We start from the raw sequence: 15249 nt of genomic DNA, 5'->3' as shown, positions 1-15249 counted from the left end.
AGTAAGGGTAAACACACAGAGTACAGTGTATATGTTAAGCTGTGGACAGGTATTCAAACAAGAATTGCAAAACATTAATTAAGCTTACACTCTATATTTTTTCCTCAAAGCAGAAGGATGAACATACATATGTGGTTATTCTTGATATGCGGAGCGGCGGCGATCATTAAATAACACACCAACATACATTAATACAACTTTATTATGTGTGAATATTTACAACGTCTTACGAGGTGTGGCTAGAGAAAAACCGGACTAGTACTGGTGAAACAATAAAACGAATGCAATAAGGCTGAAAGTCGCGTGGCCTGTCACGTGACTCTCGCTCCGCCTACTGCTCGAGTTTCATCGGTCTCCTGCACTCAGTCTGCCCGTGGCGTCTGTTTTAAGTAGTTGACGTTTTGTCTGTGCGTTGGAAAATGTTGAGTGTACAGAAAGAACAGCGTGTTAACATCAAATTTTGTTTCAAACTAGGAAAATCTGCAAGTGAAACGTTTGTAATGTTACAACAAGTGTACGGCGATGATTGTTTATCGCGAACACAAGTGTTTGAGTGGTTTAAACGATTTAAAGATGGCCGCGAAGACACCAGTGATGACACTCGCACTGGCACACCATTGTCAGCAAAAACTGATGCAAACATTGAAAAAATTGGTAAACTTGTTCAACAAGATCGCCGTTTAACAATCAGAGCAATGTCTGAGTTAACAGGAGTTGACAAGGAAAGTGCTAGGCAAATTCTTCATGAAAGTTTCAACATGAACAAAGTGTGTTCAAAAATGGTTCCAAAGTGTCTCACAATTGAACAGAAGGAATGCCGAAGAATGATTTGTTCTGACATCCTGGAAAACATTGAAAGTGATCCCACCTTCTTACAAAATGTTATTACTTGTGATGAATCGTGGTTTTTTACTTACGATCCCGAAACTAAACGCCAATCGATGCATTGGAAAACTCCTGCTTCTCCACGACAAAAAAAAGCACGAATGTCAAAATCGAAATTCAAGGCAATGATGATTGTTTTTTTTTGACATCAAAGGGATTGTGCACATTGATTGGGTACCAGAGGGACAAACAGTGAATCAGCATTACTACATTAGCGTCCTGGCTACCCTACGTGAGTGAGTACGGAGAAAACGGAACGATTTGTGGAGAAAAAAGTCATGGATGCTTCACCAAGACAATGCCCCAGCTCACAGTGCGTTGTCAGTGAAGACGTTTTTGGCAAAACCCAACATTCCCATCTTAGATCATCCACCCTACTCACCTGATTTGGCCCCCTGTGACTTTTTTCTTTTCCCTAAAGTCAAGTCACCTTTGAAAGGAACTAGATTTGAGACTGTTGAAGCAGTAAAAGAAAAAGTGACGGAAGTAAAGTATGGACTTACCGAAAATGATCTGCAGCATTGCTATGAACAGTGGGAAATTCGTATGGAGCGGTGTAGAGACCGAGGAGGAGAGTACATTGAAGGAGATAACATGAAATTGTAAATAAATGTTTTTTCCAGCATCAGTCCGGTTTTTTTCTAGCCGCACCTCATATACAGTCGGCATCACAAAACAGAATGGAAAGCAATATGGCGGCGCACAATAGGTCCACATGGCTCAGAGAGCCTGCTATAGCAGAGATATATAACTCATAGATTTGATAGTCGCCACAGAGGCCCCTCCCCCCTCCCCCCCGCCACCCCCCCCCCCTCCCCTCCCTTGCAGTGTGGAGCATGGTGGTGCATCAAGTCCTGTGCCAGCCCGGTGGGGGTGGGACACTTGATGGTCACAAAAGCACTTGTCCATGGTGATATCACCCGCACAACACTTGGGAGTAGGTGTAGCAAGCTCGCCTGAAGCTAGGACGTAATCACTGTGCCAGTGGGGTGGAACCACCAGTCATCCGGCCCGTGATGTAGGCTGCAAGGGGGGAGGAAGGGGGATAGGCGTGGTGGGCCCGTCCAAATCATGATGGGATTCCTGGGAAGGAGGGCAGGTGTTGTGTACATCAGGGTCACTTGCAGAGTGCTCCTACAAGGTCCATGCAGGTTTCACCCGGTGGAGTGAAACAGTTACTGGTTTGCCGTTGTTAAGTATCAACAATGTGAAAGGGCCTCGGGACAGGACTTTAAACGGACCAGCGTAGGGAGGCTGCAGGGTTGACCGTACTGTGTCGTCATGTAACATGATAAATTCACATGTGGCCAGTTCCTTATGCATGAACACACGAGGCCTACAGTGGGCAGAAGGCAAGGGAGGTTTGATGAGCGCAATGTGCCCTCGGACGCTCTCAATGAGTGCTGGGAGCTCAGAAGAGCTTGGTAGCGGCGTATCCCCGCCAAATTCGGCTGGTAAAACCAGAGGCTCCCCATAAAGGGTCTCGGCGAGGGAGGCTTGCAAGTCCTCTTTGTATGCGGTGCGAAGGCCTAGTAAAACCCAGGGGAGAGCGTTAGACCACTGGCCACCGTGGCACATAAGTGCGGCTTTAAGCGTGCGGAGCCAGCGCTTCACAAGTCCATTGGCCTGGGGGTGATAAGCGGTTGTGTGAAACTTCGTGACACCACAGTACGAACAGAGGGAGGCGAACAGCTGTGATTCAAACTGCCTTCCTCGGTCGGTGGTCAGTGAAGTAGGGCTTCCGAATCGGGAAATCCAAGTGGCAACGAAGGCCCGAGCTACAGACTCAGCTGAAATATCTTCCAAAGGGACTGCCTCGACCCATCTAGTGACCCTATCAATAACATACAGGATATATCGAAAGCCCTTGGAGGGAGGGAGGGGACCTACGATATCAATATGTGCATGTCGTAGGTGTCGAAAGTGCCTGGCAGAGGAAGTGCATGGCGGCCCACTTTAGCTCTGACACGGTACGCAGGTGCGAGCCCAAATCCTACAATCATGTTTAACACCAGGCCAGATGTACCTTTCCGTGACCAATCTGGTGGAGCCTTTGATGCCTGGGTGAGCTAGGTTGTGGAATGCATCAAAAACAGAGCTGTGGAGAGCTGCAGGTATGAGAGGGAAGGGGCTACCAAACCGGTTCTGTGGTGCCAGGGAATGCACATTGTTCCAGTTGGAGGGAAGAGGTTGTGTCTTGTTGCAAGGCACGAATATTGGTGTCTTTGGTTTGCCGGTGGGCCAGGTCAGTAAGGTTAAGTGGGGTAGTGATGATGTTGATGTGAGACAGGTAGTCAGCGACTTCATTGTCAGTGCCTTGGATATATTGAGCATCAGTGGAATATTGGGATATGAAACCCATATGGCAGAAGCGTCGTGGGGGAGATCGCGTGAGGGATTACGGATTGCATCTGCCAAGGGTTTGTGATCTGTATAAATCATGAATGGGCAACCCTCGACATCGGCTCTGAAATATTTGACTGCCTTGTACAGGGCGAGGAGTTCACGGTCGAAGGCGGACCATTTGGACTGGGATTTGGTTAATTGCTAGGAGAAGAAATGGTGGGGTTGGGGGGTATCCAATACATGTTGCTGAAGGACCGCACCAATTGCAGTGTCACTCGCATCAGCTGTAATAGAAATGAGTGTGCCAGGAGCAGGGTGAGCAAGTGTGACAGCTTAAGAGAGGGCAGTTTTGAGATTTTTGAATGAATCGGACATCTCCAGTGTCCAAACGAGTTTGTGTTTGCCTTTAGTATCCTTACCCACCAGATCGTCGGTCAGAGGGATCTGGATAGATGCAGCATGGGGCAGGTGGCGCCTGTAGAAGTTCACCATGCCATGCAAAGTTCGCGAAGTCCTCTGGGGGAGGGAGGCTAAGTATGAATTCAACCCGAGAGGTGGTAGGGCGGACGCCCTCGGCCGTGACTGTGTGACCTAAGAAGGTGACCTCAGGACTGCCAAGCTGAGACTTCTCGTGGTTGATCTCCACTCCATTAGCAGCGAGCAGTGCAAGCACTCTGGATAGATGGAGAGTGTGTTCCTCAGGTGAGGGAGAGAAAATCAGTATATCGTCTAAGTAGGCATAGGCGAAAGGGAAGTCGAACAACAGTGAGTCAATGAAGCATTGCCATGTCTGTGTGGCGTTTTTGAGACCATATGGCATGGAACAGTACTTGAAGAAGCCAAATGGAGTGATTATGGCTGTCTTGGGGATGTCGTCGGGGAACATGGGAATCTTATGATATGCTTTGCTACAATCGAGAATGGAGAAGATCTGGGAACCATGCAACATCTGAATAAAATCTTGAATGTGGGGGATAGGGTAGTTATCAATGACAGTGATGCATTAAGAGCACGGTAGTCACCACAGAGGTGGAAAATACCGTCCTTCTTTGGCACGAGATGGATTGGCAGCGACCAGTTACTATCAGATTGACAGAGAATGTTGGAATCCAAAAGATATTTAACAATGTCTCTGCGCATTTAGGCAGCGTGCCTTATGTCGCACAGGGGGTCCTTCAGTCATGTTTATTCTGTGGCACGTGCCATTGGTAATTGCATGCAAAAACGTGGGAGAAGCAGAGGGGCAGTGGCAGGGGGGGTAGGGGCAGGGGGGGTAGTGGCAGGAGGGGTATGGGCAGGGAGGGGTAGGGACAGGAGTGGTAGGGGAAGGGGGGGTAGTGGCAGGGGGGGGTAGGGGCAGGAGGGGTAGGGGCAGATGGGGGAGGGGTAGAGGGGTAGGGACAGATGGGGGAGGGGCAGAAGGGGTAGGGGCAGAGGGGTAGGGGCAGATGGGGGAGGGGCAGAGGGGGTAGGGGCAGATGGGGGAGGGGCAGAGGCTGGCCAAACTGTTAATGAGGTCACAGCTGCAGAACAACGACCAGGCTGAGGAGACGTGTCCACGATTGCAAGAGTGGGTGTGTGGAGTTGCAGAAGCTGCTGTTGTGTCTGCAACAGTTGTGCATAGACTTCATCAATGCGAACATGCAGGTCAACATTCTGAGTGCGCAATGCATCGATGTCTGAACGCTTGCATAAGAAAGCTGAGAGAGCAGAAGAAAGGTTTGCAGCAAGTGACATACACTCTGAAAGGACAGAGTGTGAACAGTCAGTAGAAACTTTGAGCTGAGGGGGGGAATGTTGTGACGCACCAGGAACACTCGAACCGGAGACGTGAGTCAGACAGCCGACTTGCTGATTAGGGGAGAGGGTATAGTGATGAAGAAAATCGAGGCCCAGTACAGGCGCATCAACTTCTGTGACCTAAAATGTCCAGGGGAAAACCTGATCTCGGGCAAATTTAAGCAGGAGATGTGAGGAACCTAGCACCAGAATCAGGGAATTGTTAGCAGCTATCAGTGGCGGTGCAGATAAGGGATCTACGTTAGGGGTGAGGGAGGGCGGGATAACAATAATGTCGGCTCCAGTGTCCACTAGAAAATGAAGTTTGGTGTTGGTGTCCTCGACAAATAGGCGCGAAGCAGATGACAGTGCAGCAGGCGGCGGATGCCGGTAGGGGCCGTGAGGCAGCGCGGTGGGACGTGGCGCCTAGACGTGCCCGCCATAAGCATTTGTGAAAGTGCACGGGGGTTTGCAGCTGTGAGCCACATCACCAAAGTTAGCGTGGAACCAGCAATAAGGAGAGCCAGCTTGCGGTGCAGGAGCAGGGCTGGACGGTGAGGCGGCCAGCTGCACAGCCGGAGTGTACTCAGGTGCTCACTCGACTGTCTCCGATGACCTCTGGGGCGGCAACGTAAAAGTAGGTAGTGCAGTCAGGTGACCACGGGGTGGCAGGGCCGTTGCTTACACTGACAGCGAGGCGCATGTCTTGCCATGGCCGCAGGTAGGCTTGGCTTCTGTTACTGCATAATGCGTGGGGGCGGCGGATGCCGGACTCAAATGCTGGAGGCACCGGTGTTGAATGATGCTATAGGCACGGTCGGCAATGAACAGGCATGCTTCGAGGGGCTCAGAGACATGGGACAATAGCTGCAGTTGTAGCTCAGAAGGAAGTTTAAGTAGCCAAATTGTCCACAGTGCGACGTCTGGTAGAAATTCTGTGTCCACAAGTGGCGCCACAGCTGTGACGGGGTACGGTCATCGATGTGTTCCTCATGGATAATGCATTGGATCAGCTCAGCAGGAGGATGGGATAAGCGTTCAACGATACAAGTCTTAGCAAATATGTACTTATTCTGCACGGGAGGCGAAAGCAGCAGGTCACTAATAAGATCCGTGTGATCGTGCAGGTGACTAAGAAGGCACACAAATTGGGCTCCGTCATCTAGGACGTCCAACATTTTATCCACTAATGCAAACCATGTCTTAGGGTTCTCTGTTTGTAGGGCTGGCAGTTTTGGGAATCTGCTAGGCGCGAGGTACTGAGGAACTGTCGGTGCAGCAAACACACTACTTGGAGGTGCAGATGGTGTAGCAGTGTAGAGTGGTGCCAGATCGGGATTGTAGGCACTAGGAGACTGGCACACAGTAGCTGTACTAATCTGGTTATTAGGGACAAAACCACACGTTTTACAAGCAGCAGGAGTGCAAGAAGAGAATTCAGTCTTGACATGTGAATTCAGTTGCATAGTGTAGGCAGGTACAGTTGCTGGGGCCCCAGCTGGTAGGGGCACAGTTGGGTGCAGAAGACTCTCCAGTACCATGGAAGCTACTCTGCCCTGGTACAATGGCTTCACTGTTGTGAGAATTTATATTGGATGGTGTTAGTGCAGTAAATAAAGAAGTTGTTATGGTAAGAAAGGAGCAAAGGGAACTGAGGAGCAAGATCAAGGACATGGAGAGAAAGCAGGACAACAGTACAACAACACAGCACAAAAGAAAGTTTCACATGGCACAAGTAGAAGTATTAGGTCGTTCCATGCAGTGATATAAGAGTGGCAGTTTGGCAGTTGGGAGATGGATACACAAGTTTACCTAGGTTCTCAATATCCAGCTGTCTCTGCTTTTTCCAATTCTTACCCATCTCTTACCTTAATCCGTTTCTTACTATCACCCTTTTCTTGTTCATTTAACCCACTTCACTACCACAACCCACACCTTAGTCAGACCACAGTGCAGGGATAATATTAATGTTGTGTCTGTGTGCTCTGTGGCACAACACAAGTTACAAACTGAAGTACTGCGTGCTAATTATTATTCATGTGTTTTATGCCACCTCTGTATACTGAGCAGTTGTTTTTACTAATTCCAAAATTATGCTTGTCACATATGTATGCTGCCTTATAATGAATTGAGGATATGCAGCATATTCATAATGTTCTGACAAAGATGTGAACAGTTAGCAGTTCCTAAAATGTATAACTAATTTTTAAACTTCCTGGCAGGTTAAAGCTGTATGTTGGACCAGGACACAGACCTGGGAGCTTTGTCTTTCATATGCAAGTAATCTACCAACAGATCCATCCAAGCACATCTCACAACATGCTCTCACAGCTTTATTTTCGTCATTAAGTATAATCTGCATTTCAAACTTCACAGAAGTTCTGTGCATACACTGTTGGGCTAGCTCTCTTGAAAGAAAGAATATTGCATAGAAATGGATTATCCACAGCCTAGAGGGGATTGTTTCCAGAATGTATTTTCACTCTGCAATAAAAAAGGAGTGGAAGAAGATATCAAACAAATGTGATCTCCCTGTTCATCATCATTTCCACACAAACAATCAACTGAAGTTGAGGATGCATCTCTGGAAAACCATCCATAGACTAGAAGTTTTTGAGGAAGAAAGGGACTAGCAGAAACACTGGTGAAGAAACATCACACAAAATGGATTCCCTATGTAAGCATATAAGTTTCTGGTTTTGACCTTCCAAGAAGACTCCGGACAAGACTAAACAGAATAAATACTGGAGCGGGTTGCTGTGAAAGCTTAATGATAAATTGGTATCTTGCAGGTGACCCTTTCTGTGAGCATGGTGGACTTCAAATTATGGATCATATTATAAACTGTGTAATTTATGGTTTCAAAGGAGAAGGAACTGAAGGCATCCACAATGTCTCCAGAGGAGCCCTCCAATGGCTGAGTACTATTCAGAGTGTTATTTGACTGCAGTGCGTACAGCATTTTCTTTTTTCTTTTTTTTTCTTTTAGATTCATGTGGTTTTGTGCTTTTCACTTCAATATGCTACCTGCTTGCAGAGTGTCTAGTGTATTTTTCTATCTACTTAAAGTTGTTTCTTATACATTATCTGGTTTATTATGATTCATGTTTTTTTTTTTTCTTTGTGATATATAATTGTCTTAACCATGTTGAACATGTATATCTTCTCTGCAATGGACTGTGTGCTGATATGAAACTTCCTGGCAAATGAAAACAGTGTGCTGTACCAGAACTCCAACACAGAACCTTTGCCTTTCTTTGACAAGTGGTCTCCCAATTGAGTGAGAGAATGACTGAATGAATGTATAAATTTGTTATGACATTTCAGCTTCCTTCTTTGCCACTGCCATTCCAGGTTTTCAAATCTTGTCTTTTGTTAACATTTCATTGTAAATTGGTCTGATGTTTTCCTGCTGTGTTTGTCGTCTGTTGTTCCAGTGTATGTCTACTACTTGCAAGTAATTTGAAGCATAGAAATTATTTTTCTGTGTGTGTTGTTTATTACTTCCTACTCATTTAATGATTTCTGTTATATTTATGAATAACATAGAGAACTTTTGAGTGGACAGCATCTTTTGTAATAACAATGTTGCTTTATTTCAAATATAATCAGATCTTAACAGTCTTAATTGACATGTTATGAGCTAACATTGTTTTAAATATTCTCACAGTGCCCTTACCAGCACAGCTACAACCAGTGGACTTTTGGGCTAGGTACCAACCACCACCACCACCAGAACCAGGGCAGAAGCGACTTCCAGAAGATATTGAAGCTGAGCTCAGAAAGCAAGAGCAAGAGTTGAATGAACTTGCTCTCATAAGTATAGAGTAAGATGTGGAGCTGTCCATTTTCCGTTATGACTAGAGAAAGCTTTATTTGTCTATTCAGTATCAGATGTACAGGGGTTGGACAAAAGTTTGAAAACACTGCAACAAATGCACACTTGAACATAAACGGAGATGCTAATGAAGCCTGCAGAGTGTGCTGTTGTATTTGATCTTGAACCACAATGTCTTCAATACATTGTGAGTCTCAGTCATGATCAGAACATGGTTCTGTATGGTTTTGAGTGCATTATATTGGAGTTAAGTGAAATCAAACATGGGCAAATTATTGGTATTCAATAGTGAGTACTTCTTAACCAAGGGAGCTGAAGTGGCTGGTATTTCAAAAGGCACCATATCGAAGATTTACACCACATGCAAGCAAAGCAGAAAAACATCATTTGCTAAGTCACAATGTAGGTGAAAGTGTGTACTGAGTATTGTGATGGACAGTCATTGAAAGGAACTATGATAAAAAAAAAGAGGATGACAGATGCAAAAGTCACAGCAGAACCTAATGTCACACTTGCAAACTCTGTCAGCACCATAACAACATAAAGTGAGCATCATAAACAAGGAACTGCAGGGCAAACTGGAATTCAACTCATCAGTGGCGCAAATGCTCACAACAGGAGACTGTTCAGATAAGTCTTGTTTTGAAGTTTTGACCAAATTTACATCCCAAGAGTGAAATACAGCGGGGATTTTGGGATAATTTGGGCAGCCATGTCATGGTATTTCATGGACCACATGGTTATCCTGCACATGGTTATCGTGTTGAGGATTATGTGACCATTTTGACTGATCAAGTCTATCTCATGGTACAATATATGTTCCCCAACGGTAATGCTATGTTCCAAGATAACAGGACCACTGTTCACACAACTTGCATCATCCAGGACTCATTTCATGAGTGGCAGGATGAACTGTTGCATCTTTGTTGGCCACCACAGTCGCCAGAGCTCAGTACTATTGAGCCTTTGCGGTCTATTTTGGAGAGAAAGATGCATGATAGCTAACCACTCCATCATCATTACCAGAACTTGCCATCATTTTGCTGGAAGAATGGTACAATATTCCCTTGACAACCATACAGGGCCTTTCTGAAATGATTGGAAACTGCTTTGAATGCTGACAGTTTTCCTGCATCATTTTCGGCATGGTAATGTGTTATGTTTATGGTATTTTTGTCCACACCCTGTAATATCAGTTCTCCCACAGAGTTACAGTGGAACAGTTAACATATTATGACAAATGAAAAATCCAGTGTGGAAACCATATAAAAACAGGGTACAGGCAACCAGTCACCTGCTGATGAAAAATGGATTGTGTATAGCTGCAATTAAAAGATCATAATATTTGATTTTCCACTTTTCTTCTAGTTTTTATATACAGGTGAACTCAAATGCAAATATGGACACACAAATGCTCAGCTACACAGCAGTAGCTACGCATTGCATTGTCTTCCAGCTTTTGCTTAAACAGTGAGGAGGGGCGCAACAGCTACATATAAATGTGAGCACCTGCCTTGAGCTATAGTGCTGCACTGAAGATTAGCTGGTTGGTCCAGTTCACTCCCTGTTCTACTGTCAGTGCAATATCCTTGAGATACACTTCTTTGAAGAATACTATGTTTTGGAGATTTGAAGGTAGCATGAAAACAGTGGTCATCTTTTACCCAAACCATTACTTGACAGTATTTGACAGCTCCCTTGATGCTCTCCAAAATGATGTCTTTGAAGCTATATCAAAGCACATATGTAAGTTAAATATTAAAAAATAATAAAATACTACTACAATTCAGTAGTCCCCATTGCTGAAAAATTGCTACCGAAACAGTATATTTGGGCACAATATATGGTAAGAACAAAAAGAAAATCACTACAGTTTAATACTGTACACCAAAATTATGTCAGTTAAATGTGAAATTTAGTCAGTCTAAAGTATACGATACAATACCACTTACTTGAACTTTTCCAGAATTTAGTGAACTTAGTTTTAACTTCCTTCTCACTTTTGTATTTGTGAATTCATATTTCACTTCCTCAAGATCCAGACTGACTGTCATGCCTGATTCTGAGGCTAGTACTATGAGATTCACCAGTTGTTCTCAATGCCTGTAGGTAGTTCTTAATCAATTTAAAAAAAGAAAAGGACCTTTCAGGGGAACAGTTTGTTGCTCTGGAGAAAAGTTATAAATCTTGAGTGCTGTGTACACATTTGGACAGATATTGCCATTTTTTTTAAACAATATTCTACAGAGAAACAGAAGAGAGGACAACTTGTCACCATCTACTTTCTTCAGATGTCAGATAGCTTTTAAAATGTATACATTCTTCACCAAAGTTGTTCTAACGCTAAGTTTATTTGCAGCATCATAAATCTGAACACCTTCTAGTTCAGTGATGTTTGAGAGAAATTAAAACATTAAGTTATATATTCTCTGTAGACATTAACTCTCTTCTGTAACACATCTTGAGGAGTTTGTATTATCCTAGAATATGACTTTTTCATTCTTCTCCAGATATCAACAAAGTCTGATCCTCTTTCTTCTTCAGGGCACTGGGGCACTTCTTCTGAGTCAAATGACTCATCAAAGAATCTCTTGTGTTTAATCTGACATTTCCTTTTCTGATTCTCAGCAACTGAAGAAGGTTGAACTGATTCCAAATTCTGAACTACATACCTTAATTTTAACTTGAGAACCACATGGAATAATGTTGTGATGTGTATGGTGCCATCATAACAATGAATGTATGAAAACCTGAACAACGCCCCATAGGCATGATCTCATAGGCTACATTATTAGGTCGAGAGCTATCTCATACCATAGCCTGTAGGCTTGTACACAGGAGATTTTATACAAATGGACTAACAATAAAATACAAATTCAATGACAGATAAAAATATTTGCCAACACTTTGGCAATAAATTGTTGAACACCTGAGTGTTGATGCAATGCACATTAAACATATACTTAAAAAATAATTTTTTGATGCCAAAAGTTTGCTGCCCCTGTAATTTTGTTGCCCTGTCCAGATACACAAGTTGCACATACGTAAATAGCACCATGACCACACATACCACATTTTGTTGCTGTTGTCATGCAGTACTTAGGTAGCTGCAGCACTAAACAACTACAATTTAGGCATCTGGAGCACTAAACACCTATAAAACTTTAGCACTCTCAAATTACAAATTCTGGACTCCACCACTGATCATGGCCAATTGTCTCGTGATATTTTTCGGTTAATATGAGCTGCTACACGCAACTACAGAGTGACTGTGGCAGTGCACAAACCAGAAAAGACTGCACAATGATAAATATATGCTTACTGCACTTGAACATGTGATACAAGGACACTGCTGTGCCAGTAGTAATGAAAACAGAACACTGACCCACAAGGAGTCCAGAATCCGAGGTGGCACACATACTTACAGGATCACCTTATCCTTTGTTTAGTGACATAATGTCTCTTACAGCCTTATCTTTCCTGTCTCTGATTCTTTGTTGACTATTGTTTAATTCAGTTGGTGAAATCCATATAATTCTATCAATGTTGCAGGCTACCTGATAATGTTCTTTGGTTTGAACCACCAACTGTGGTCAGGTGGGATGGTGAGAAAGGTTTCTGGTCAACTGAAGACTGTCATGACACGAAGTTTAATGAAGATAAGCAGGTACAGTAATAATAACTTTATAATATTGTGTAGGTCCCTAGCACATGTTTGGCACGTTATGTGTGAAATCATGTTGCTGAATGTGAACACTGATTTATCTTGGATTATGAATCATTTTTCTTATCTGCTGCTATCTTTGCCAGTTCACTACATATTCCCTTCACTCCTACTTTGATTTCTTCAGTACCTCTGGACATGAATTTAGACAAGGAGCTAATGGAAAACCCAGTTGCTGGAGGTATCATCACACCATAAACAACAGTAGAGGAATACAAGGTGAACTAAGTTCATGACATAGACCTTACCACTGGCTTTAGTGATTCTCTAAAGATATATTTCAGAGCCCTTAGCAATTACTCCCTTGCTGCCTGCATGAGAATCTCTGTTAGCTGCCCAACTGCTTAGACAATGACACCTTTGATACTAAAATACTTCTACCTCTTTGGAGTTTACATGATCATGCTTATGATACAACTCTGCTGTGTTACTCGACTCTCTCAGGCTTCATTTACTGAACTCCATTTAGTACTACCTTGTACTTTCTGAGAAAGTAGTCTCCTTGTGTAATATATTCAATATGTTTAGTTTCATTGCTCTTCTTGGTGCAAAACTTGTCCATGCTGTATCAACATCTTTAATTTTAGTATGTGGCAAATAAATGTATTTCATTTATGTGGTGTCACCGCCAGACACCACACTTGCTAGGTGGTAGCCTTTAAATCGGCCGCGGTCCGTTAGTATACGTCGGACCCGCGTGTCGCCACTATCAGTGATTGCAGACCGAGTGCCGCCACATGGCAGGTATAGAGAGACTTCCTAGCACTCACCCCAGTTATACAACTGACTTTGCTAGCGATGGTTCACTGACAAAATACGCTCTCATTTGCCGAGATGATAGTTAGCATAGCCTTCAGCTACGTCATTTGCTACGACCTAGCAAGGTGCCATGTTCAGTTGCTATTGATATTGTGAATAATGTACAGTCAAGAGCGATGCTCATCTTTAATGGATTAAAGTTAAGTATTCCACCAGCTACGTCCGTTTCTCTAAATTCTAATTTCCTTGACCTGTTCCAAACCTCACGCCAGCCTGCGTGAGCTAAAACGCATGCCTTTTGGCTTCCTCTAGTAACCCGGTGTTGGCTCTCCTGCCATCACACAACATTGGCGACAATACAATACTGCATTCGTAACTATACTGCCCTGATTTACTTGTGTAATGGCTTCGCGGACATCTCCAGATGTACTGTCCGAATTTTATCGCTTACAGATTCAGCATACGCAGGCCTTACTGGATGCCCTGGGACAGCTCATCCAGGGTCAACGTGCAATGCAAAACGATGCGGCAGCCGCCGCCCCACCGCTAACGCAGCCACAACATGCAGTTGCACCACCTTTTCGTCCTTTTGATGCTGCACTGGAGAGCTGGACGGAGTGGTCACACCAATTTGGATTCCATCTCGCCGCCTACAGAATTCAAGGTAGCGAGCGGCAGCCTTTTTTGTTGTCCTCTGTAGGGGTGCACACGTACCGTGTGGTAGTCAAATTATTTCCCCGATGCGACATAGCAACTCTGTCCTATGACGAAATTTTGTCTGCATTAGATGCATATTTCAAAGAATCAGTCAATGTAGTTGCCAAACGGTATACCTTCTTTCATACAAAACGTACGGCAGGTCAGACTAATAGGGAGTGGGTTGCAACCTTGCAAGGCCTTACTAGGGATTGTGCTTTTGAGTGTCAATGTGGACTCCGTTATTCAGATACTATGGTACGTGATGCAATTGCACAGAACATTTCTGATGTTTGTATAAGGGAACAGATTTTGAAACTAGTCAATCCCTCCCTTCAACAAGTGATGGACATATTGGATTGGCAGGACACACTTGACTTTGCTCAGGAATCATTTGAAACTTCGCTACCCATGTGTCAGGTTAACCGGCCCGCTGGGCGAGCTGCATGGAACAGTAAACAGTCCTCGCGCCCTGCCGCGCCACTGCCGCCAGGCTCTCAGCCATGTGTACCGCGCCGGCAAGCAAATGCAGTGCTAAAAACATGCCCGCGGTGTGCTACTAGACATCCACGTGAGAATTGCCCGTCACGCCAAGCTATTTGCTTTTACTGTAATAAAAAATACATGTTCAAAGTGTTTGCCAGAAGAAGCTCGAAACAGAAGCTCAAAACCATTCCAGGCCCTTTGCTTCATGCTGGAATCGGCACCGAGCCAAGGATACTCAGGCTCGCGACACTTCACCCATGGAAATTCATATAGTTCATTCCACTCCACCCAGTGCCACTCTCTCTAACAGTTACTGTGTTCGTCCCACAAATAGTGTGTGTCGACATTGCCGGAACTCCCGTCAAGTCGCAAGTGATTTTGTACCAGTGTCAGTTCACGTTGCACGAGACAGTCACTCTTGTCGTCAGCAGGGCAATAAACTTTTGTGGACTTGGACATTAACGGCAAAGTGATACCATTCCAGCTCGATACCGGGGCTGCAATTTCACTGATCAATCAAGACACTTACAAACTGCTGGGCACACCTCTGTTGCGTGCCGCAAATGTTAAGTTAAGTACCTATTTAGGTCAAGAGATCCCTGTGTTAGGACAGTGCAACCTTCTTACAACATACAACGGACAAACAAAACTTGTGTCATTTTACATCCTTCGTTCTTCTTCTGCAGTGAACTTGTTTGGTTTCAATTTATTTCAGCTGTTTAACTTCTCTATAGTA

At 44.3% G+C, this 15249-nt stretch overlaps 1 protein-coding gene across 1 annotated transcript in view; it reads left to right on the top strand.

Annotated features, from left to right (window-relative positions):
* The window catches only part of LOC126419539 (dynein axonemal intermediate chain 7-like), a 770648-nt gene that overhangs the window by 665271 nt on the left and 90128 nt on the right, over nt 1-15249 (top strand). The window contains exons 11-12 of the mRNA XM_050086729.1: nt 8681-8837; nt 12401-12515. Of these exons, the coding sequence (XP_049942686.1) occupies nt 8681-8837; nt 12401-12515 (272 nt within the window). The remainder of the gene's footprint in view (nt 1-8680; nt 8838-12400; nt 12516-15249) is intronic.

This window comes from Schistocerca serialis, chromosome 9 (assembly GCF_023864345.2).
Source record: "Schistocerca serialis cubense isolate TAMUIC-IGC-003099 chromosome 9, iqSchSeri2.2, whole genome shotgun sequence".
NCBI classification, from domain to species: Eukaryota; Metazoa; Arthropoda; class Insecta; order Orthoptera; family Acrididae; genus Schistocerca; species Schistocerca serialis.
Note: the sequence above shows the minus strand (reverse complement) of the source record. Positions and strands in the feature narration are given on the sequence as shown.